General features: G+C 46.2%; 1 protein-coding gene across 2 annotated transcripts in view; it reads left to right on the top strand.

Moving 5' to 3' along the window:
- ETS1 (ETS proto-oncogene 1, transcription factor) overlaps positions 1-25,925 on the top strand; it is a 125,298-nt gene that overhangs the window by 24,778 nt on the left and 74,595 nt on the right. The window contains exon 1 of one of the 2 annotated variants that reach the window (XM_038380736.2): positions 23,861-24,395. The exons of the other annotated variant lie outside the window; for it this stretch is intronic. Within the exon in view, the coding sequence (XP_038236664.1) occupies positions 24,314-24,395 (82 nt within the window). The 5' untranslated portion in view covers positions 23,861-24,313. Of the gene's footprint in view, positions 1-23,860; positions 24,396-25,925 lie in introns of those variants that run through there. 2 annotated transcript variants of the gene reach the window in all.

The raw sequence follows: 25,925 nt of genomic DNA, 5'->3' as shown, positions 1-25,925 counted from the left end.
ATGTGATGCTTCAGAAGGGTGCCCTTGCCCAGCTGCCTGGAGCCAGGCCTCATCTTGCTAACCACTCTAGCCGCCTGAGTGTTGCACGGGGTTCCAGGTCTTGCCCTGTGCAACCCTTGAGGCAATCAGAAACCCTCTTTCCTGATTGATTGGACGTGGGGGGCTGCAACAGAGCAGTGTGTGACCCCACAAGGTGTGTGTGACTACTCATGCTACCAAGCCGGCCTTTGTTATCAGAAACTATCTTATTCCCAACTGCTGCTCCAGGGCTGAATCCTCTGCAGAATGGAGCTCATGCTTGATGCAGCAACGGTGGGACAAGCTGTCTCTGTGCCACCTTTCTGATCCCTGTTTATAGGGCTGCTGGAGTGTGAAATTGTCCCTGGCTGCTCTAAGTTAGCTGGCTGTGGCAGACCCATAGAAACTGCTCCACCAGCTGAGCTCTGGCCAGAGCTGGGCCAGTGCAATGGTACTTCTGTGGCATCTACTTATTAGAATCCAAGGAGCTGGGTCTGAAGTGATGGCTACTAACCCAAGTTCAAACTCTTCTTGTCTTGCAGAACTCAGTGCTGAATGCAAGTGGGGGCCTAGTCCTAATGGCTGGCAAAATGTCCTGTATTGTCCCTCCCAGGACCAAGGAAGAACCCCCCGATTTCTCCCCCATGCCCCATACACACTTCGCTTTGCTGTGATCTCCACTCAGAATCAGGCAGAGGAAGGGCTTGTGGCTCAGGAATGAGAAATAAATTCACTGGGACTGCTCTCAGCTGGGTGACTGGGGACTGTGAGGGCTCCCCCACAAAGATCCCACCTCCGTGGCTCCAGATTCGATCTCTAGTGGAGCTCCCCAGAGGAAGGCTCTCTTTGTGTGCATTTTCTGGGCTGTTTTCCAGGCCCTCTCTCAGAGGAAGGGGGACGGGGAAGGAGGGGAATGAAGGCCAGCATGGCTCAGCCCCCAATGGCTTCTCCAGCTGCAGCACGTTTTCGAAGTGACGCTTTTTAAAAAAAGAAAAAAAAAAGCTCTGCATTTTTCCATGTACTTTTATCCTATTTTTAACAGCAGCCTCCTTCCCTTTCTCAGCCTCCTCTGACACTTGCCCCCCATGCCCCCAAATGCCGCTGCCTCCCCCGCGCTCTCTCTTCAGAGATGAATGGGCTGCTTTTCACAGGGAAAGCACATCTGCGTGTGCCTGGGAGCCCCGACAGCCGTTCTCAGGCACCCTTGGGCAGGGCTTCCACTGGACCATCCCTTCCGCTGCCCCTCCAGCAGGGGGGGTGGGGTGGAATGGGGCAGAGAAAAACATAGGGGGCATTCAAGGAAGACGGGTTGGACTAAGGGCAGGGGAGATGGGAGCTGAGGATATTTGCTCACTACTAGACAAAGGAAGGGAGTGTATTTGCATGAAATTCCCTGCAAAGCATCCCATCACTCACTGTCTTTCTTTCCTGCCTCCTTTCTCCCCTGCCCCACCCCTCTTTATTCACTGCCACCCTGTCTGCAGCAGCCCAGCTCAGGGCCCTTAACGGGAGCCGGGGATGGATGGATGGATGGATGGATGAATGAATGGGCCCTTTCTGCCTCGGTCTCTCATCCTCCAGCCTGAGTCAATGTAGCCCCTCATGACAGCTACAGCCTGGGAGTCTGCTTCTGTTTATAACCTAACTGGAGTTGGTTTCATTGGACCCCTTCACCCCCATGATGTCTCATTGGCTGGGAACTTAATTGCATCACACCGCCTGCTCCAAATGAAGGCTCTGGAATTGGTGGAGAACAGACACAACTCTCCCCATTAAGGGGCACGTATTCTGGCCCAACAGCAAAGAGTGAGGGTGCCTCTGTTCTTTTCAGATAAATCATAAAACCATGGACCATTTGTGGTTGCTAAATCTCCCATGGCACTGGGAGCAAAGGCCTCTCAGTCCTGGTGTTGTGGCTCAAATCCAGCTGGGTAATTGCACTCCACCTCTCAATCCCCTCTGCAGCATTAGTGGGACAGGGAATCATGCTCCACTCCATGTGCTGAGCCATTGTGCAGTGTTACTTTCCACCCCAGAGGTGGGTGAAGTGATTGATCTCCCCTACTTAGGGCGAGATCCTGCAAGGGATGAGCTCTCTCTGAGCTGTGCTGAGAAGCTCCCAACTGCCGTTTGTGTCAGTGGGAGTTGAGGGCATTCCACACCCTATATGAGTCGCTCAGCACCCTGAGACTATAATTTTTTCAAGTCTATGTGGAAAGCACTTTTTGAATCTCTCTAGAGGCAAGACAGTGGGGGAAACTGCCTGGCTCCAGCTCCATGTATCCCCTCTATAAAACGGTGCCGATGTTGAAGATTTATTTTCATTTAATCAGCGGGATGATAAAAATCCAGGGTTTTGATTTTCTATTTGTTTCTTGTCTGAGTCTAGAAAATCCTGCCTCTTGCTTGATGAGATTCAAGAGCCCTTTGTAGTAGGTCAACACCAGGGATTGAGCTTGGGACATCCAGCATTAAAGCCTTTATCACTAGAGCTGAAGGAGCAACTCCTCCATGCAGTAGCAGTAGTAGACTCATATCCTCTGTGGCCCAGCCATTGAAGTGCATTCAACAGTGGGTTATGCCTGCAATAGTTAAACCAGTGATTGAAAAGACCTGTCCAGGTCTAGATGGGCACCAAGAGGTGAACCACCATATCTGCTGAGTCCTGAAGCTCATCACAGAGGAACAGGTGAGTGGGATCTCTTTCCAGGTCCAGAGCTTCCAGTCTGTGAGGCATGTTGTGCACTCTAAAAGCCAGTAACAGAGATGCCCTGGAATGCTGCTGGCAGACTTGCAGAGAGAAGCACAAAGACCTTGGCAAAAAAGTGACCAGCAGTTCTAGCTGCCTGTCGTAAATAGCCTGCTGTAAAGAGGCTGCAGGGAAAGGAGTAGAGAACTGAGAGTCATGTAGGAAAGAAGGAGTAAAGATCTTCATTGGGTCAGATAAGCAACAAGCTGGGAGATGCTGCCACAAAGCTCTTGAGGGTCACCATGGAAGATGCATTCTATCTCGGAATGGGTCACTCTCCGAAGATTCAGAGCTTGCATTTACTTCAGATAGGCCTCATCTGAGCCATTCCCACCTTTCTGGCCTGCAGAATGAGGCAGGGGGCTGGTGGGTCACGGGGAGGAGAGAATTATCGGCAAGGTGTTTGAACCTGAGTGCTTCACTTTGAGTTTAGGGTGAAGGAGTGGGGGGCGGAGGGGACGGGCCAAGGGCTAGCCTGCCCTTAAGCCCAGCTTCAAACAGGGCTTGAAGTAGACTCTACTGTCTAGTCCTGTCATAGTGCCATCTGAACAGGGCCGCAAGAGCTTTCCAGCAAGTCTTCCTCTTTAATTTATCTTTGAATGGAAATGGTTGGCTGGATGATGTGCAGAGGAGGTGTGTGTCTGTGTGTGTGTGTGCGTGCGTGCAGGGGAGGGGGGAGCGTGGGGGCTGGAACCCTGGAAAAACAGCCTGTTTCTTTCAGCTCCTGGCAGAATGGAGCTCCCCCCCACCCCCATCCTTCCAGATGTTCACTGTGTTTATAGCTGCTGAAGCAGGAGACAGAACTCCCTCATTAATACGTTTTTCTTGCTTGCTCTTTTACATTGAAGCCAGAAGTCTCAGCTCAGAGACTGCAGCTGGATAAGAGCTGGGGGTGGGGAAGAGAGAGGGGAGGTGTGTGCGAACCTCCCATCCCAGTCAACTTCCCCCCGCCCCCAAATCCTCCCAAAATACACATGCCCTGAAAAAGAAAAAACACTAGCAGATTTTTTATTTCAGAAAGTAAACACTCAGGCCATGGGGGTCTGGAGGTTATGGGAAAAGAGGAAACCATCGGCCTAATCAGGCAGGGACACACTTCCCCTGCTGAAATAAACCAGAAATCATTGCATTACAGGGCTCCTCCATGGTTAACCCCAGTGCTGCCACCACAGCTGAGTGATGGTGAGCCAGGGAAAACTCTGAGTTTGCTCAAACATCCCCTCTTCCCCCCCACCCCACCCCCGATTTTCAGCCAGAATGGGATACAGCCAGCAAGGGAAGGGGGACGGGGGGGGGGGAGGCAGGAGGCAGCGTTTGATATTAACCCTTGAAATGGCAGGCCTTTTACAAAAATCCAACAGAGAAGTTATGATTTCCTACTAAATTCTACAAGGTTTATGGACCATCTTATAGAATTTCACAGCAAATTTTATCTCTATTTTAGAATTTTATAGAATGGTTCCAAAAACCTATAGAGAGGAGATCATTCTCTATTAGAATCAATAAGATTACAGGGTCCTATTCAACTTCCATAGAACCCTCTTAGTTTTAAATTGTGGAAGACTTTTGCATAAGAGAAATGAGTCATTAGATTATGAATATTTAGACTGTAATTTCGTTGGGATGGGGACCATATGTTTGTTGTGTGTTTGCACAGCGTCTAGCACAGTGGGGACCTGGGCCATGATTAGGTGCTACTGCTATGCTAATAACAATGAGTAAGGTACGTATGACTGAGTCACGCACTCTTTGGACCAAATTTTCCAATAGGTCTCAAGCTATTGCCTCTAACTCTGCACTTGGACCTTTCCCATGTCCAGTTTGTGGTCCTGGAGCTAGCTCCGATCAATGGACAGGTGTTAGTGGTGCTCTGCATAAAAGGGACGGTGCAGACAAATTTCTAAAAGTAACTGAGTTTGAAAGGCTCAGATCATTTTAAAAAAGATCATTGTAAATTAATAAATAATATTAGGCAATTTATGCTACCTGCAAACTCTAGCGAGGTACTCATCTGGCACCCATCACCCTAGGATCTGAGCAGCACTCTGTCATAATCTGTTTATCCTCTCTACATCCCTGGAGCTAGGGAAGGCTCATTTAACAGATGGGAAACTGAGTTGGAGAGGTTATAGCTGGGATTTCCTTGGGCTTCTTAGAAAGTTAGGCAGCCCACTCCACAGGGTTTGGGACCTAATTCCCTTAGCTTGCTGGACAACAAAATGACAGATGAAACTCAGGGATGATAAATGCAAAGTGATGCATGCTGGAAAACGTCATCCCAATTATACGTACCAAATGATGGGATCTCAATTAGCTGTTGCCACTCAAGAAAGTGATCTTGGAGTCATCATGGATAGTTCTCAGAAAACATCCACTCAATGTACAGTGGCAGTCAAAAAAACTAGCAGAATGTTAGAAACCGTTAGGAAAGGGATAGATAAGACAGAAATATCATAATGTCACTATTTAAATCCATGGTATGCCCACACCTTGAATACTGCCTGCAGATCTGGTTGCCCCATCTCAAAAAAGATATTCAGAGTGGAAGAGGTACAGAGAGGGGCAAAAAAAAAATTATTAGGGGAATGGAACAGCTTCCATACAGAGGAGAGATTAAAAAGACTGGGGCAGCTCACCTTAGAAAAGAGATGACTAAGGGGAGACATGATAGAGATCTGTAACATCATGAATGGTGTGGAGCAGTTGCATAAGGAAGTAATATTTACCTCTTCATATAACACAAGCACTGGGGATCACCCTATTAAATTAATAGGCGGCAGGTTTAAAACAAACATAAGGAAGTATTTCTTTCACACAATGCACAGTCAGCCTGTGGAACTCATTGCCAGGGGATTTTGTGAGGCCAAACATATAACTGTGTTCAGAAAAGAATCTGATAAGTTCTTGAAGGATAGGTCTATCTATGGCTATTAGCTAAGATAGTCAGGGACACAATCCCATGCTGTGGGTGTCCCTAAGCCTTTGACTGCCAGATGCTGGGACTGGATGACAGGGGATCGATCACTTGATAATTGCTCTGTTCTATTCATTCCCTCTGAAGCACATGGCATTGGCAACTGTCAGAACACAGGATACTGGGCTAGCTGGAGCATTGGTCTGACCCAGTATGTCTTTTCTTATGCTTTGGAAATCCCAGCCTATGTGTCACAGAGCACAGGGAGTCTGCAGTAGAGTTGGGAACTGAGTACAGGTCTCTTAAGACTTAGCCCAGTGTTTTCCAACATGACTCTCTGTCTTCCCCAGCATTAATATTTTGTGAAGATCAAGGCAGGAGCAAAACCCAAGACCTTATTTTAAATCTAGGAGACACGATCTTTGCAATGATAATCCTGGGCAGCCTTCTTTTACTTAAAACAGTCTCACAGATCATGTCTGACTATCCAGCCAGATCACTACTGATCTCGGCCGGATTTACACCAGTGACCCAGTGGTGAAAAGTTCCACCTATGGTCCCCTCAGCCATCATCCAGCCCCCTTCAGTGCCACCACTATAATGCAGCACGTCCCAAGAGCGCAGTGTGATGGAGACTGGCAGAGTCACCAGGCTTCCCCCGTGCTATCTCAAGAATGCCCCTGTATAAGTACATGTTACCACAGCTTAGGGGGGATTGAGGACTTGAATGCAAACTAAATTCCATGTGGATACTACTGTTGGGCAGATTTCGAAAGGTTTGGAGTTGGTGTCCAGCTCAGATAAGCACCCGAGTTTAGATGCCTCTCTGTGTCTTATCTGAGCTATTTGAATGCCTTGAGTCTGCAAAACTGGGCTGGAAATGTCATGGGAGCAGCCTTTCTTGTGCTGTTTTGGGTTTGTATAATTATATGTAGTGTCTAGAGATCCCAGTCCAGATTGGACCTTCATTGTGCTAGGCACTATGCAAACATATAGTAAGAGAGAGTCCCAGATCCCAAAGAGCTCGCACTGTAAGGGTGGGAGGTGAAACTGAGCAGAAGTGACTTGGACAGCAGGTGAGTGGGAGGAGTTGAAGTAGTACCCAAGTCTCCTGACTTCTTATGTAGTGTCTTATCCACTGCCATGCTGGTTCTTCTGATTTCTGGCCTTGTTTGGATCCCAGCATTGCAGAGGTATGTGAATGCCAGTAATAATGGCATGAAGGTACCCAAATGACTTTGAACTTTCATATCTTAGATGTGGATTTTGGCTCCTTTTTTGGTGGCAAAAGGACCCTGCCCAGATCTTTCTGAAGTTTGGGGTAACTCCTATGTGTGGTTTTAGTTCAGTCTCATCTCTGGATCTTGTGCTCTCCAAATTGGGTTTCTCACCTTCCATAGATAACCCAAATAGGAATATTGGGTTTTTACTGTGCTTTCTGCCTGCTCACTAAACCTTGTTCCTCTTCAATGCTGCCACTTGAATAGGGCTCATAATTCAATTGGAAAGAACATTCTGCAGCTCCTTGTTGGCCTAAGTAGCCGGCAGATACATTTAGTTGAGGTCTCTGCCATCATGGCTGTTTTGTCTCTTGCTTCTATGATCCTGTCAAGAAGGAAAGATTTTCTTGTGATGAAAACACTGGACTGGGAGACCTGGATTTGATTCTTCTCTTTGCCCTTACTGAAGATGTGCATGTGTGGGGATTAATACCTTGCAAGTGTGTTGGGAGGCTTAATTAATTAACATTAGTAATGAGCTTTCAGACCCAAGGAAGGAAGGTGCTGTACAAATGCTGAGTATTGCAATCATTTGCTCCCTCCCCTTTCCAAAAAATGTTGGACAGACAAACCTCTCCTCCCACGAAGCAGAAAAACCCCTCTGCTTGGTAGATGTCTTAAGCAATACCAAGGCACTAGAAAGCCTTGCTATGCTGTCCCCATGAAGCTATGCACAGTCTTCAGAACACGTGCCGAAGTTTGCCCCGAATCTCTGGTCTCCTCTTGAATAGCAAGCCTAATTGCGGGAAAGCTGCTTTTCAGCACACAGGATGGGCCCTTCCTTGTGGGTTTTTAGTTTCAAAAGGCTTTGTAAAGTTGCAGTGTGTTGACTGTTGAATATTTCACAATGGATTAAATACTGCTCCTCTCCTCGCAGCTGTTTCGCGGGGAGGCAGGCTGGATCTCTCCGGCAGTTGGAGGGGCTAACGAGATTGTGTGTGTGAAGGGTTTGGGCAGAGAGTTTGCATAGAAAGTGAAGGGGATGGTGTGGCAATAGCTCTTAGCCAGGGGCGAGCAGCAGAATGGGTTGTGTTTTTGCTGGGGTGGTTCCTATTAGAAGTGGGTTGGGATTTGCTGGTGGAGCTTGCTTTATAAACCCGCTCTGCTGTGTTATAATTACGGTGCTAGATTCTCACCTGGTGTGAATTGGTGCAGCTCCATTAATGTCAATGTCATTTACACCAGCTGAGACACTTCACTTCTTAAAAGGACAATTCCATATTTCCAATGTTCATGGTTTAATCCTGTGCCAGTGCACCCGCCGGGCGCACGCATGCCCCTCTGGGATGTGGAGGTTAGCAAATGGTCATGAACAAATCAGTGTTTCCTCCATGGGTATGTCTACACAGGGATCAAAAAACCTGTGGCTGGCCTGGGTCAGTTGACTTGGGCTCTGGGTCTGAAAAATTGCTGCATAGACATTCGGGTGTCGGCTGGAGCCTGACCTCTGCGACTCAGGGAAGGTCCTAGAGCTCAGACTCCAGACTGAGCCCAAACATCTACACAGTGATTTTTAGCCTTGCAGCCCAAGCCCTGCAATCATGGGGTCGTGCCACAGGGCTTTTATCCCCATGTTGACGTACCCCATATAAAAACCCACTCAACCATCACTATTAGCAGAGGCTTCCCTTTAGCTCAAAAATAGATGTATATTACATTGACCTTCCCTTGGGTTTCAGTTAAAATGTTTTGTGCACTTGAACCCAGAAAATAGTTGTGAGGTTTGTGAAATCTGAATTTCATCCCTATGCTTCCCATGTGACATTAGCTTCTTGGCTATTGGGATCATAAACGCCGGCCAAATTTGGCTCTTGGAGGCATGAGCAACTCCCACTGACTTCAGTGCAAATTGTACATGAGGACCTAATCTATCCTTTAAAATATAAGGGCCAAATCCTGGCCCCACTTAAGTCACTTGCAAATCTCCCATTGACTTCAGTGGGCCTGCATCTGACTCTAGTGCAGCATGAAAGTATTAACGGCCCAAGTGTGCTCAGTGGGAACTTTGCCATTGACTGCAACTGCAGTAGGATAAAGAACAAGAGGTCAATAAAGCTCTTCATGGAACTATACATGCAGACTCAACAGACCATGCATAACCAACAATGTATCCTCCTAGAAAACATCTCAGGTAATGACAATGGATGGTATTAGAGTATTTGCATGGAAAAAGAAGACTGAGCAATATATGTCTCTCAGCTAGCGATGGGCAAGCTGGTTTTGGTAAATAAGAACTAACCCAAACCTTTTCCCCCCGAGGTCCTATATAACTATTTTTTGCCAAACAAAAGTGGTGAGATAACTCCTTCCCTTCCTTCTTCTTCTTCTTTATTGTCATGGTGGTCTCTGCATCACCACGATTCAAACAGGATCTAAGGCATTCATGGTGGTGGGCAAGGTGTAAGGATCTAAGTAGAAGAGAATAGGGAAAAAAAGTGAGGATATGCCTTAAGGGAGGCCGTTCAGGTGGGATTTCTGACCTGGTCAGTGCCAGGAATCTTACGAAAGGATCTCTCATTGTGAGATTTCAACCTGATTTTGCAGGCCAGTGGGATTGGGATAATTGTAGATGCTAGAGATGGAAAAGGTCAACCCATGCCAGTTGCAATGCTGTGTGGTGTTACTAACGTGAATGACAACACAAGACGCAGGGCAAAGGAGAGTCTGGCCCTAGATGTTTAATACTTTATGCTACCTAGATAAAAAGTAAGAAGGAAAAATTTGAATATGTCAGGAGAAATTTCGGATCAGCGTCCCATGGAATTGGTGATAATTTCACCACTTGGGACTTTTAATCCAGACTGGATGAGGCAATTTTTTCCTTCTTCTTCCCTTGCCCTGTACTGTGTGTTGTTGTTTATATTAGTTAGCTCTACTCCAGTGCTTTCAGCTCTGATTAGCATTTTGTAAAGGAGGCTACTAAAACCAAATGGTTACAGTTTACACCCTCTCTGCACTGGTTTAAATGACTAAACAAGGTGTAATGCAACAGGGACTGCAACCCCTAGGCTCTTATCAGAGTGAGGCCCGAGGCTGCCAATTTCAGTAAGGCTGCTCAGAAGTTGTCGGTCAAAACTGTTTTTTGATGGAAAACTTGGGGCTTCGACTTCAACAAATTTGCTCACAAATTTGTCTGCTTTCTATGGAAAATTCCAGTGTTTTGTCAATAAACTGAATGTCCAAACCCAAATATTTCTCAGCTGAAAACCAAATGTTTTAGTTTTTGATATTTCCATAAAAAGTGGGAGTTTTCCACGGAAAAAGCCAACAAAAACAAAAAAAGAATGAATTTTTTCTCAATTTTTTGCGGAAACAAAACCCTGTTTTCCCACCAGCTCTAAAATCCCAGGAACAGATCCGAATTGCTCCATAGTGCAGGACTATCTGAATCCAGGATTCTGAACTAGTGATTATCTAAACTAAGCCTGCAGAGGGGGAACTCTGCACCAGATTAAAGAGAGTGACCCACGCATGGAAAGAATTGACCTCCTATCTCAGATCAGACAGCGTTTGAAAGGATCTTTCTTTCATGCAATTTGTGTGTCACCCTGTAACTCTCCACAACAGTATTTGTGGATCACATTCATTCCACATTTTCTAGCCTGGGAAACCTACTCCAGTGGTTCTCAACCTTTACAGACAACTGTGCACCTTTCAGGAGTCTGGTTTGTCTTGCGTATCTCCAAGTTTCACCTCACTTAAAAACTACTTGATTTAGTTGGGGATTGGTCCTGCTTTGAGCAGGGGGTTGAACTAGATGACCTCCTGAGGTCCCTTCCAACCCTGATATTCTATGATACTTGCTTACAAAATCAGACATAAAAATGCAAAAGTGTCCCAGCACCCTACTACTGAAAAATTGCTTACTTTCTCATTTTTACCATATACATATAATATAAATCTATTGGAATATAAATATTGTACTTACATTTCAGTGTATAGTATTTACAGCAGTATAAACATAGTCTGTATGGAATTTTAGTTTGTACTGGCTTTGCTAGTGCTTTTTATGTGTCCTGTTGTAAAACCTAGACAAATATCTAGATGACTTGATGTACTCCCTAGAGGACACCTACCCCGGTTTCAGAGTAGCAGCCATGTTAGTCTGTATTCGCAAAAAGCAAAGGAGTACTTGTGGCACCTTAGAGACTAACAAATGTATTTGAGCATAAGCTTTTGTGAGATACATGAGAACCACTGACTTACCCTTTCATTTGGGCTAAAACATCCAGGTGAGAATGAAATTGCACAGTGCCTTGAAAATGTCATTTCACTTCATTTCAAGTTGGCTCATCTCCCTCCAAATTTTGTAGCCACTGAGAATAGAAAGTACCTTCTGAAATCCTCTCCGGCCCTCTCATGATTCATTAGCCACCAGTTTATGGTGACATCAGATCATTCCAGCTGTGCTTTCCGCTCCACGCCCACCCAAAACAAGATGGTTTTATCAGGGCTTTCCCACATTTGCCAAGTGGAATTCAACATCCCAATCCCCATCTCTGCCATTCCTCACTTCATTAGCTTTCTAGATGTTTATAAATGGAAGAGATAATATTTTTAGTTTCCAGTTTGAGTTTCCAGGGCAGCCACTTTCTAAAGCACTTAGGAAGTTTAGAGAAGAGGAGGTTATATAAACGGCTTTTCCTCCTGGGCTCTTATTAATCGAGTGGCTAGGGGAGCCATTCCCATAGCTCTCAGGAGAAAGGGCACTGGCTGGGTGAGAGGGGGCCCAGGTTAATGTGTTGAACCTTTCTGCTCTCTCCTTCTCGATCCATTTCTTGAGATGAATTAGGGAGGAACTCAAGCTGCAAAGTTCAGACCTGGATCTATGCTTTTCAACTCACCACAATTCAGAGGCTCTTAGATCAGAGAAGCTCTGTCTACTGGTTACCATAGAGGACCGGGTATCAGAAGAAGTAGGTGCTACTCTGTAGCTCTGCTATTGGCTTATTGCATGGCTTTGGGCAAGTCACTTAACCTCCTGGAATGAAATATTTGGATGAGTGAAAACCTCCCTGTAATCTGACCTAAAACGTTTGCATTGGCAGAGGGTACAGTAAGTATGATTTGAATAGCAATGTGCATGGTGGCAAGTTATTCTTTGTGCTTTTACTACAAAATCCCACATATATATTTGTGTGCACATGCACACTCATTATTTTTTTTTCTGGCAAGCTGCAAAGCATCTCTAAACCTCCTCAATACTTTCCTACCCATGCTCCAGCAGCAATGGCTGTCAAGAATGGGCCAGGAGCAATAAGGGAGATGTGTGGGTTTTGAAAACAGGAGCTAGCTTCATGTCCAGTTCCCACCAGAACGGAAACAAATCTCTGTCTCCTCCCCCATCTCCTTCCTCTCACTTTCTCCCCAGGACAAGAGTTGGGATCTGGGATCTTTCTACTTCACTTGTATGGAAAGAAGTTTGACCACACTAGCAGCTCCAGCTGTTCCAGAGCTGGAACTGGAGGTCCACAGGAAATCAGCTCATTAGTCTGCAGATCCTCCTCCTGGTCTTCTAGCCATACTCTGTTGGTGTGAAAATAACTATTTCAATGGCCAAGGATAGAAAATAATGATTTAATTGGGGCAAGGGGGATGCACTCCACTAATGCTGACCACAGACTTGGCAGAAATCAACCGTATTTCTCCTTGGTCTGGGGAGCATGTGTGACATGGTAGGGGGAGGTGTTGGACATCTGGAGCAATTTAGCAGTATTGTGCTCTTTTGTTTGTGTTTACACATGAGCTAAAGCCCAGCAAATTTCCCCAAAGAAGCAGAAGGCGATGGATGGAGAAAGTGAAACTAGCTTCTTATTCTGAGCAGGAACACGTTATGTTTGACCGCTCTGCTTCTGCGTGACCCATTCACATGATTCTGAATTGAAGTTGAGTCAAGATGGCTTACTAGACTTGCTGAGCCGATGGGCTCGGCTGTTCTGGCAGCTCCTGTGTGCCTACCATGTGGAGAAAAATCATCTGAACTTTCCTGACAGGCCAAAAATGTTTCAAGATAGATTTGGGGTGAAGGTTCAGGTCAGTTCTTATTTTATCCAGACCAGGTTGGCCTCTATTTGAGAGACATATTTTGCCCTCTTGCCCTTGATGCCAAACCACTAATGAGTCTTTATCTATATTATGTTGTACTCAGGTTATGGATCCAGTCTTTTTGCGGTCACAGTCAATGGCAAACTCATGTGAGAAGGATCCAGTTTCTGTCTACTCGTGCTACTATAATTTTGGGGCTACTCTATTCCTAGGAAGAACATAGAATGTTTGCAAGATGTACATAGATATTAAACACATCCTCTTTTTGGAGAACTATATCCTATATTTATAGGAGGGGGATTTATGCAATATAAACCCATGTAGAGGAAAAAATATAGTTTTGGGAATCAGGAAGTCCTGCGTTCTAATAGTTCTAATCCCAGTTCTGTCACAGATTTACTTTGGCCAAGTCATTTAACCTCTCTGCTTCAGTTTGCTTGCCTGTCAAAAAGGGATAGTAATATTAAACCACTCGAGAAGAGCGTGTGAAGATTAATCAATAAATGTTCAGTACTTTGAAAGATTTTGGATAGCTTCTTCAGTCTAGAGAACAAAGTGACTGGAAACTAGAGCTAGTTAAATTCAGATCTGAAATAAGGCACAAGGTATTTTTTTAAGTGATGGTAATTAACCATTGGATAAACTTACCAAGGGATGAGATGGAGAATCCACCACATGACATCTTTGTCACACCTGGGTATCTTCTGAAAGATACACTCTAGGCTTGACCAGCAACTGGATGTAGGAACTGCTGGGTGAAATTCCCTGGCCTGTGCGATTCAGGAGGTCAGTCTAGATAATCACAATGATCTATGACTGTATGAATACAAAGGGTCTGATTTGCAGAAGCGCTGAGTGTCTCCAATTCCAGTTGGAGCCAGTGGGAGCTGCAGGCATGCATGTTGTTGTTAGCTAGCCATGATGGGGGCTGAGGGTGGGCAGACAGATAGGGAAGTGAAATGATCTTGTACTCCTAAAACCACTATGTCCTGAAAGTTCCATTCTACTGATTTTAAACATTTCAAAAACTGAAGTCACTGGTGGTGACAGTGATAACAGATAAATAAGGGTGAGGATCTTTCCACTGGGGGTGGAAGGCCCTGCAGACCAGCTGTCTCCTTCCCATTTGTACCGACAAGGCTTCTGGGCCCAGGGAAGCTAATCAGGAGACCCTCATGGGGAAAGAGGCGTGTTATTTAATTAGCCTTACAATGGACTGACTTGGAGACACGTGGTGGCTCTAAGAGAGGGAGATAGATGCCCTTTTAGCTGGGCTAATTGTTAGGAAATAGCGGGGTCTTTGTTCAGGACAAGCATGCGGCCTGTGATCTCTCAGAGCCCAGGGGCTGCCCCGCTTATAATTTTAGACAGATCTATTCAGGCTCGCTCTGTAGCGCAAGGCAGAACAAGAGCAGCATTGTTGTGCGGCCAGGATTGCCATCCAAAACACCCACCCTGAAAAATGCAAACACGTGTAGAGTGGAGTATTTCCTCGGCCATTTATTCTCTGTAAGGCAGGGCTGCCCAACGGAGACAATTGGGAGGGGCAAGATTTCCCGTGCGGAGAATGCTGAGCAAGACTTTTTGAAATGAAATGCACACAGACAAAATCCTTTACTGTGAGAGTGAGGAACTCATTAGAAACAGCTACCGAATAAGCATCTCCTTTCTGAACGGGCAGCTCTGGCAGAGGATAGATTAGGACTTTACTGGGAGTGGGCCCATTCAAAATGCCAGCAGCAAACTAGTTAAGGGCCTGATCCTGCACCTCAATAGACAGGCAGCTGGTATGCCAGGAACACAACTTGTTACACTAATCATAATCCTTCACTTGAGCTTCCTCCATCTGTGTGTTGTGTCTCCTCAAATGTTTGATTGACATCTCTCTGGGGCAGGGACTGTCTTTCCATACTATGTGTGTACAGCACCTGGCACAGTGGGACCCGGTTTCCTGATTGGAGCCTCCTGCTGCTACTCCAATAGGAAAGATGACTAACCATAATTCTCCCTCTACTGAGTCTTTCTATCAAAGCCAGTGTAAAGGTTCTCTCTCAGTCTAAGTAATTACACAGCCCCCACCACTTCAGGAGCTAAGCACTTCCCAGGTACTTATGGATTGATCTTTACAACACCCCTGCAAAGAAGGAAAGTATTATTATTATTATTTATTATTTATTATTCTAGTAGAGATTAGGAACTGAGACACACAGAATGATCTGCACCAGGTCACAGAAGATGTATCTGACACCACTAGGAATTGATCTTGCAACAGTTGAGTGGGGCTGGGCTGGGAAACTGTTTTCCCATCCTCTGAGAATTTTCAGGGTTTTGAAAAACGTTCTTGTCTGGAATCGGGATGAAAAGTCAAACGCAAAATTTTCAGGGACCAGCAAACCGAAAAAAAAAATATCAGTTCAGGTCAATTGAAATGTTTCATTCTGATTGCTGCCTTCTTTCTTTGTAACTTTTCTTAGTGTTACTTACGTTAAATTTCAAAATGAAAAGTTGTTTTGAAACAACCCCACCCTTGAAATGTTTGGTTTCAAATGTGTGGAAACTTTTTTTTCAATTTTTTTCCAAATTGGGAAACTCATTGAAACTGACCCATTCCCGTGACCTGAAAAAGAGCTCTGTGGACCCAAAACTTGCCTCTCTCACCAACCAAAGTTGTCCAATATAAGATATTCCCTCACCGGCCTTGTCTCTCCCGTTCCCTTGAACTGTTTTGGTTTCTGTGAATCAGCATTTTTCAAGTAAAATACCCTTTGTCAGAAAATTCCTCAGTAGTTCTGCTTCTGAGCCCCTGACTGGTGTCTTCCCCGCATGGCCATCCTTAGGGTGTTGAGGGATGTGCTCAAGAATTTCATTTCCTGAACCACTCATGTTCATTTTGCTCATATGTCTGAAGCATTCAACACATGCAATTCTGTTTGATGGCTGCAATTTCTTAGGCTGAGTATTGTACTAGGCTGAGCTTTGGGCTTGGACTGTCTGATTGCCAATGCCCTAATGGAAACAAATTGCGTGATCTCTCTTGGAGTGAAGTTGTTCAATAACCATGACAAAGCCGAGAAATATGCATTCCAAATAGCTGTTTGCTGTGTGGAAAATTTTCCCCTGGTTTGTCAGAGTAGTAGTAGCATGTGATTCCATTGCACATTTGGGAACAAAAATCCCAATTTCCCAGTGGGAGAGGATAACAGAGCAGATTAAATCTACAAATCTGGGGTGAAGGGAGAGGCTGGGCAATGTATAGAGATGAACCCAGAATAAGAATCAGAATTTCCCTGAAGTCCAAGTGGGGTCAGACCTGATGTTACAGTCTAGACTCGTTTCTAGAAATACAGCGTGAGCATGTTCACTATTTGTTCACTGCCAGAGACCTATGGAATACCAAAATCAAAGTCACAAGCACAAATAAGTTCTCTGGGTCTCAGCCTGGCCTCTATTTGTTCATATTACAAAGCTACTGAGCTTGTTGACATACTTCACAAACGTTTGATGCTCTTGGCTCCAAAGAAGCCCAGGGCTGGACTAGCAGGGATGCTGCATATTGGACTGAGTAGACCTGAGTGTGGGGGTGACCTTGAGAATGGAATAACCTCAAGTCAGGCTTGAGGTGTGTTGGCATGGGGTGAGGAAGGTAGGGTGCTTGTTGTGTTTGGAGTAATTGTGAAGAGTCTAGCGCGAAGGAACAACAAAAAAAGGGATACTTTTTTTAGGAGTTCAATGCAACTGCCTGAGATAGGGAATTGGAACAGTCTGTGAGCAGCCAGTACTTCAGGGTGGTTACAAAGATTTCCACCTGCTCAGCTATCCAAGCAGGGTAACGAATGAGTGCCAATGTGCCCCACTAATGAACTTCAGCAGAGAAGGGTTACCTTGCTAGGACACAGACTGGCTACTCAAGGTGAAACCAAAGCCGAGAGTCACCTTCCAAAGATTAGGAGCACATGTGGCACCTTAGAGACTAACAAATTTATTTGAGCGTAAGATTTCGTGAGCTACAGCTCACTTCATCGGATGCATGCAGTGGAAAATTCTGTTTCAGTTCACTCCATAGGACCAACGTTGTTACCCCCTGATGGCTGTGTGAAGATCTGTGTGAACTGAAGTGGTGGCCAGTGCATAGCTGGAGGCATTTCACAGCCCTTTGTGAGCCATCTCAGCTGAGAAGCTAATGAGTGGATGAATAGTGGAGGCTGTTTGTCAGAGACAGTTCCCCCAGATGGGTGACTGGGCAATAAAATGGCAGATTAAATTCAGTGTTGATAAATGCAAAGTAATGCACATGGGAAAATATCATCCCAACTATACATATAAAATGATGGGGTCTAAATTAGCTATTACCACTCAAGAAAAAGATCTTGGAGTCATTGTGGATAGTTCTCTGAAAACATCCACTCAGTGTGCAGCGGCCATCAAAAAAGCGAACAGAATGTTGGGAATCGTTAAGAAAGGGATAGATAAGACAGAAAATATCATATTGCCTCTATATAAATCCATGGTATGCCCACATCTTTAATATTGCGTGCAGATGTGATCACCCCATCTCAAAAAAGATATACTGGAATTCAGAAAAGGGCAATAGAAAGTGATTAGGTATATGGAACGGCTGCCATATGAGGAGAGATTAATCAGATTGGGACTTTTCAGCTTGGAAAAGAGACACTAAGGGGGGATATGATCGAGGGCTATAAAATCATGACTGGTGAGGAGAAAGTAAATAAGGAAGTGTTATTTACTCCTTCTCATAACACAAGAACTAGGGGTCACCAAATGAAATCAATAGACAGCAGGTTTAAAACAAACAAAAGGAAGTATTTCTCTACACGACATACAGTCAGTCTGTGGAATTCCTTGCCAGAGGATGTTGTGAAGGTCAAGACTATAACAAAGTTTAAAAAAGAACTAGATAAATTCATGGAGGATAGGTCCATCAATGGCTATTAGCCAGGATGGGCAGGGATGGTGTCCCTAATTTCTGTTTCCCATAAGCTGGGAATGGGCGACAGGGGATGGATCACTTGATGATTCCCTGCTCTGTTCATTCCCTGGCATTGGCCACTGTCAGAAGACAGGATACTGGGCTAGATGAACCTTTGCTCTGACCCAGTATGGCCATTCTTATGTTCTTAGATCTGCACTGAGGGGCAATTAGGGAAAGCTTGGGTGATAACTGTCATTCAGATCTCGGTTCACTGGGGACCTCCGAAACTCAAGTGTATGAGTCTTTCCAGGCTTTTAAGGTAAGATGCGCAAGTTGCTTACATCCTCTGCAAGTCACGGACCTGTAACACACAGCAATAGTAGGTCCTGGGAGTCACGGGCCAGAGCAGTTTGAATGCTGGAGAAGTCCCCATTTATGTGCCATGTTAGCTGATATTGGGGACCAAACTAGGGACCTCAAAACGTAAGTCTCTGCAGTTAAAGCTGTGGGCCCTGTAACAGACTGCGGTTCCCTGGGGATCAGGAGGAACACACAGCACATGCTGACTAATGGGTTAGATTTACCCTGCTGCTTCCTGTCTGTAAAGAAAAGACTTGGGTCACCAGGCTGCCAATCCAGCCCCATTTACCAGCATAAACCAACCATCTCTAATGCTGCCCAGCTATAACGATGCGTGAAAGAATTTCTCATATCCTTTTAAATTCCAGGAAAGGTATCTCCCTGAGGAACATACATAGCAGCCACTTACGTTTTCCTCTCATCGCCTTTCACCAGCTCCACACCCAGCAGCCTCCTTCCTTGCTCTTTTCCTTTCTTGGGGAGGTGACCGCTGTGCTTTCCCTCAGTGACCCTCTTCCAATAAATTCTTTCATGTCTCTGTTTCCCCTTGGAATCACGTGCCATTTGTTCCCTTTGCTCCTGATTTTTTGTCTGATGCCCTCTGGATATTGTTTACTTGACAGGTCATCAAACTGAGGCCCTGGCCACTTGCAGCCATTAAGAAAATCTCATTGCAATTTTGGGCTGGGCTTCAATTTGGCTAATTATGTTCTGCTATAAATATCCCCCTGTGGTTTTAATTGGCCAGGGTATCCTTAATTTCCTGTCCTTAACTGCTGCGTGGTGGTGTTGTGTGCTGTTAAAACACAACACCACCCAGACCTGACTGCATCTCAGTGGTTGAGGGGAGGGAGTGGAAGTAATTCCTTTATGCAGTCAGTAGGATATCAGTTTGAGAGTGTGCTCTCCTCAGCAATAAGAGGGAAAATTTGGAGGAGGGGAGAAGAGTGGGGCATTACAGCTGCATAAAATCTGGAAGTTCACAGAATGGCTATTTTCAGACTGCAGTTTGGCTCTGCCAAATTGAAAGGGCCAGAACCAGAAAGACATGCTGGGAAGAGCAGTATTGCTAACCCCAAGTCACGAATGAGGCCCCAATCTGCGACACCTTTCACTAACACTAAATTCCTTTACAGTTGTTATTATGTAAAACAAACAAAACAAAACAAAGGCCTCACTGGGAACAAGGGGACTTTGTCTGCCTTTTCTTTGTTCCAAAGGACTGAGAAGCAACTGGGCTCCACTGTAGAAGGAGGGCAAATGGTTATCTCTGAACAACAGCAGAATCTTTTTAACATATCAGTGAGAAGAGGGCCGTTCTCAACATCTCAGCTACGAGATCATGTCCTCCTCTGTAGGAGAGAAGCTTAATGGTGATGAACATTCAATAATGAGAGAGCATGGAAAGAAAGGGAGAATCTTGAATGTTCAAGAGGAAAGATTTTTCTAATGTTTGCAAACAGGAATTGCTCTGGTAAGTGCTGAGGCTAACTTGAACACAAATGGGAGGACTTGAATGCAAATGGTCACATCCCAGCTGAAGAAACTACTCAGTGGACTTTTTCCATGCCTTCCCAAACTCACACAGCCCTTGAGTGTCTCAGCTGGAGTTCAGAGCCAGGGCTTTCATGTATCAAGCTCTGAAATGAGTCCAAATTAAGGCAGCAATGCGGCTGTTGCTGGTCTGAAAGAGAGAGGCTGGACTACTAGGAATTCTCTAGCTGCAGCCTCCCAGATGTTCCCGTCTCTCCTGATCTTGTGGGTTCTCCTACCAATACCGTCTCCAGCCTCTGGTTTTCCAGAATTTGTGGTTGGATTTTAGTGCCTCCTTTTTCATCCCTGGAGCAGTGAAGTGAAACAGAAGGTTGGGGGAGCAAGAAGCTACTACAACCATGCTGTGACCTCATCTCGTTCGTTTGGCTGGGCCAGAGCGTAGTGGGGAGTCCAAGAATCTGTGTGTATACCTAAATATACTTCCTAAGAAAAACCTCTTTATTGCATTTTACCAGAAGGGAAGATGCTCGCTTCAGGTGCTCGGGATCCCAGCCAGTCCATGGAATTTTATCACTTGAAATAGGATTATTGCCCCATGGGACTAGGGCTTGACTACAGGAGATGAGGGCTTTGGCCCCTCTGGCAGAGTTTTTTAATTCTCCTGCCTGTCATTACAGCACTCTGCATATCCCACTGGCTGACCCTTCCATGCTCCCTTCTAGGTGCATTCTCATGGTTGATGTTGACAGCCCATCCCCATCAGCCAACCACTGGGGCAAGACTCTGAGCATGTCTCATCTTGTAGCATGTGTCATCTTGTTTCATTCTGAGGATTGTGGTTTGCTGCAGGAGGCTGGGGCTCAATGTGAAGAGCCTGGATTATCGAACGCCGCTGAATGGTTGGGTCATTTTAATACTGTGGGGACCACAGGTGCATTTTGATAGCTTCATCATTACAGCCAAAAATCTGCAGCCAGCTATGTAATCGGTCTCCCCCTCCCCCAGCGTGCCATTCCCCATAGCAAATTACAGCATGCATGTATATATGCTCACACATGCATAGTTCTTGAGGTTACAGCATTCCTGGGAAACATAGGAAGGGAAAGATTATCGGCCTGTGTAAATTGCATCATGTTTCCCTTCCCAAGCCTGCACTGGAACAAGTCCGACAGAAAAGCAGCTGTTTCTTTTGCATCAGCTTTTGATTTTGAACTGGAAAGGTTCTGCTGTAACCTTATCCTTTCTTTGTTACTCATCTCCACTTTGTCTCTCTCCCTGTTTCCCATTCATATCAGGAGAAGAGCAAAACTAAAATAAAAATCTACAAAGAGAGCAAAAAGGAAATACAAGCCCTCAGCACAGCATCTCATTAACAGAGGAACAGGGTGAAATAAGAACCATGTATTGCTATTGATCATGCTTTTTCAGATTCAGATTTCCAATTTTATTGCTGCATTAGATACTGAAGAAGAATGCTTATCACTTCTGCACAGCTTTTCATGGGCAGGTCTCAAAGCACTTTTGAAAAGTGGGTAGGAATTAGTATTCCTGTGTGGAAACTGAGGCAGTGACTGACTTTTTTGAGCTCACGCAGTGAATCAGTGGTTGAGCTGGGAATAGAATCCTGGAGCCTGGTTCTCATTTGTGCTAGAGTTCCACTGCTAGAGTAGGGTAAAGGGGATTTAGGTGCCTAAAGATGGGCACTTAGTAAGATTTTTGAAAAGCACTGAAGTGGATTACGTGCCTAACGCTGGATCTGCAAAGGGACTTGGGCATGGCGATGCTGAGCCATAGTTCAGATGCGGTAGGTGTGCCATGGTATTGGGCCCCTCAGTAAGCCTAGTATGAGAATCCTGCCAAGGCTTCAGTGTGAAGTAGGGTGCCAAATAGCTCAGTGGTGTCCGAACACAGGCAGTTTTGCCCATGCCCACAGGCAGAAGCTTAGGTGCCTACAGAACTTTACCAGCAGAAACTTAAGAGCAATGGCAATTTAGGCACCTATTGGGTTGGGCCACAGCTGAGTGGGGGTTTTGAGTGGTGCCTAAATCTTTTTGTGGTTCTAGCCTTTAAGTTTAATTGAATGTCAGTGGGAGTCAGGAGCCTATCTGCTTCTTTAGGCACCTAAATACATGGCAAATTTGGGGATTAGTGCAAATCAAGCCCCCTGGCTCCTGACTCCTTGTTATTCAACCCCACTGCCTCCTAAGCCACATGGCTCTTTCCTCTAGAAATGTGCTCTAGGTCAATGGTAAAACTACCACTAGGGACAACTAGAAATAGCCCTGAGCTACAGTGTTTGTATCTGCATCTAGACTTAGGTAAGCTTTGGCGATGAGGCGAGTCTATTCAGATTCTTATACCTGTTAGGAATCGGGATTTTGGTTCATCCTTTCCTAGATAATGGAGCTAGCCATGCAATTTGGATCCAAACTACCTCCCGTTTCTGTGGTGTTCAGATCTGGAATGGAGAATTCAGCCCATCTCTGAGTAAAAGGATCCAGTCTCTCTCAGCATATAACAGAGACTGTTAGCTTTTGAGAGTGAGAACCACAACGGCAGGTTGCTAAGGACATTTGTTTTGGTCTTTTTTACACTTATACCGGTAAATTGACATCTCTGAGTCATAAGCTCCTTTCTTGCTCTGCCGTTTGTGGTCTGAAGTTTTTGCTACCTATAAAACATACTGTATTTTATGTGAAAACCGAGATTCTTCTCTTCAGTTAAGTTCACGACACACTGGCATGATATTGATCTCGCATCTTTATAGCACCTTTCAAGCCCCTTTACAAACCAGTTGTGCAAACTAGAGCTGTACTGAATAACTTCCAACCATTCCAGGCATTCACACCCGCACATGCGTGTGCACACACGCACTTTCTCTCTCTCTCTCTCTCTCTTCCTGCCTTTCTCTCCCCTCCCCATGCACACACAAACAAACCCCAGAATGCACATACATTTTCCCCTCTCCCGCATACACACAATCCCATCAGCATGCATGCACTTCCTTGAGCATACATGCCATGCAGATACCCAATGAATGCAGCCACTTCTGGTGTGGCATGCATCAGGCTGCGTAACCATGCCCAGCAACTCTGACAGTTCAGGTGAGGGAGTGAACAGAACTATCTTCTGCTGAAACTGCAGGAGGAAAGCAGTTGTCTTGGATTCAACAAGAATTCGACATCTTGGATAATCAAAAGGGTCTCCATGGGGTAGCTTTGCCATGACAAGTTGTGTTTTCTCATCAAGTCCTAGTCAAAGGTTCCTAGTGCTGTTTTTTTTAATAAATACATGTCTTATTGTTCAGTTTTTAGCTGTGAACTGACACTCTAGGTGACAGAAAGCTCTATGAAGGCATGTAGCTATGCAGTTATCTCCTAGCTGGGCCTGAGCCATAGCCCACTGAAATCAATGGAGAGTCTCTCCATTGACTTCAATGGGCTTTGGCTCAAACAGCTCTGTGTATAGCTGAGACCAAACTGTGGTATCATCCTGCCGTAGTCTTATTTGCTTATTTTTATCCATCCTGCCTAGAAAAGACCTATAGGATTTCATGGAGAATGATAGGGATAGGATGGCTTAGTTGCTCTATAGCCTGGAGCTCGTTCTCTGTTCAGTTCTTCCTAGGTTTCCAGAGTAAATTCTGTAGCATTTTAGTGGGGAGCAGCCCGATTAAATTCGATAGGACATTTTCCTTCCCCTCCAACCCCACCCTAGAGAAGGCGCCTGGAACTTTCTCTCCAGCCAGCTCCTAGATGGGACTTGTTTTCCCTCCAGCACTATGTGGATAGGGCATGGGACCTTCTCCCCACTCACCTTAATGGGAGAGGCATGGGACTTTCCCTCTCCACACACCTTATCTATGGGGCATGGGACTTTTCTGGAATATGGGGCCTTCCCCCCCTAGCTGAACCCTCTAGTTGGGCAGGGAACTCCCCCTTCCGCCATCGGCTGGGTGGGGCAGGCCCCCTCTCCATTGTGGAGGGGCTGGTGCGCCCTGCCCTCTCCAAGGCGCCCGGAACCGTGCGCGCCTCTCCGGGCTTTGGAGGCCGGCTGGGCGGGGGAAGCCGGGTCCCTCCCCCGGCCGCTGTCACCGAAGCTGAGCCCGGCCCATCTCCCTCCCCTTCCCTGCAGCCCGGAGCTCCTCACCCCAACCGCTTCTCGCTGGGCTGGGGGTGAGGGGAGGGGAGGGGGGGGGCGACTCAGCTGTGGCGGCTGTGAGAAGATCCGCCCTAGAAGAATAAATCGAGGGAGCGCGGAAGGCAGCGAAAGGAGAGATACCGACCCCGTCGGGCCGAGCAGGAGGAGACGGGCCAGGCTGAGCGTGGGACCGGGGACGGAGGGAGGGGAGGAGAGACGCTCCCCTTTCTTCTCCAAGAGCCCAACTTTGCGCCCGGCAGGCAGGGGCGCACAGTACCCGTCCCAGTAGGGGGGCCCAGGAGTCCGGGCACCAACCTCTCCTCCCCCTACCCCCCGGACAGTGACTATTTCCAAATACATCCGAGGGAAGCAGGGAGCGAACCATGAAGGCGGCGGTGGACCTGAAACCCACCCTGACCATCATCAAAACGGAGAAGGTGGATGTGGATTTCTTCCCTTCGCCGGGTAAGCTTGCCGGCGGCCGCCTCCCACCCCCACCGGAGCTAGGAGCGGGGGGGGGGGGGTGTGGCGAGGGAGGGGGGTAAGTTTCACGGCCGGATCCTTGCTCTTGGAGGCTGGGTGGGGTGGGTTAATACATTTATCTGGTCTGCGCGCTCTGATCCTGGCTCTGGGTAGTAAATTTCACTGCTGGAGCCTTAGGTCTGTGATCTTGGCTTTTTTTTTGGGGAGGGGGGGGGGGACACGGGGTTAATTTCACTGCTGGATCTGTGCCGGGAGCTGTATCGCCTGCACTGTGGGACCACTGGTCCTGGGAAGGCGATCACAGGGGGGAGAAGTGTGTGCTGTAGCGGCAGTCGGTCTCTAGCTGAAGTTCATTAGGAGGGTTGGCTGCGGCTCTGTTGTATTGCGGCCCCTTAGGTTTTGTTTGACCAGGTTCTAAGATTCTTGTCCCCTGGGATTCATGAGAATCTTTCCCCTCGGTGCAGTTTATTTTTGCAGCTGTTCTTTTAGGAGGTGGGAGATGGGGGTAAAATATTTGCCTTGCGAGGTTTGCAAAATGTGTGGGCTGAAATTGTAACCACCCCTCCACTTCCCCTCTTCTCCCGCCCCCCCCCCCCGCAACTTTTATTGTAACGGGATCTGCTTCAGGCGACCTCTTCCCTTTCCCCTCCCTCCCTCGTAACTCCCTGTATACACGCCTGAGAAATCGAGAAACGCATTTAGGGAAGATGGGGATAAAGCAAAATGCTCTGATCTCGGGTCGGTTGCTTTATTGCCTACACGAATGCTTCTCTCACGTGGTTCTCCCTTCTCTAGATGGTTTCTTATACTTAGTGAGGGACGTCTGACTATGGAGAGATTTGGAGAAGGGGAAGCTTTGATCACTTTTACACAGAGAAACCACCCCTCTCCCTCATTAAAATATAAGAGCGATTGTATTACTGTGGCAGCTCTTAGTGGCCTCCACAAGATCCTGGAAGTATCTTGTGCCCATCAAATTCCAAGCCTGGCATGTGAGCCCACCAGCAAACATATTAAACATTTAAACCAGTGAGCATTGCTGCTACTGTTGCTTCTCTCTTTCTCTGGAGAATTTGTGTGTTGGAAAGGGTGTGATGTTATCTTGAGAGGGTGTTTCAATAACATGTTGCTATGTGTTTATTGACAGGTTTCAGAGTAGCAGCCGTGTTAGTCTGTATTCGCAAAAAGAAGAGGAGGACTTGTGGCACCTTAGAGACTAACACATTTATTTGAGCATAAGCTTTTGTGAGCCACAGCTCACTTCATCGGATGCATCAGATGTATTTTCCACTGAATGCATCCGATGAAGTGAGCTGTGGCTCACGAAAGCTTATGATCAAATACATTTGTTAGTCTCTAAGGTGCCACAAGTCCTCCTGTTCTTTATGTGTTTATTGTTACCCGCTATAAGTTTAGCTACTGCTTTCTGTGGTTAACACTAATAGTTCAGTGTCTGCCATAATAAGGGCTGCTGTTCTCATTCTAACCTCATTTAACTTGCTTGTCTGTCCC

Source organism: Dermochelys coriacea, chromosome 22 (assembly GCF_009764565.3).
Source record: "Dermochelys coriacea isolate rDerCor1 chromosome 22, rDerCor1.pri.v4, whole genome shotgun sequence".
NCBI lineage: Eukaryota > Metazoa > Chordata > Testudines > Dermochelyidae > Dermochelys > Dermochelys coriacea.
Note: the sequence above shows the minus strand (reverse complement) of the source record. Positions and strands in the feature narration are given on the sequence as shown.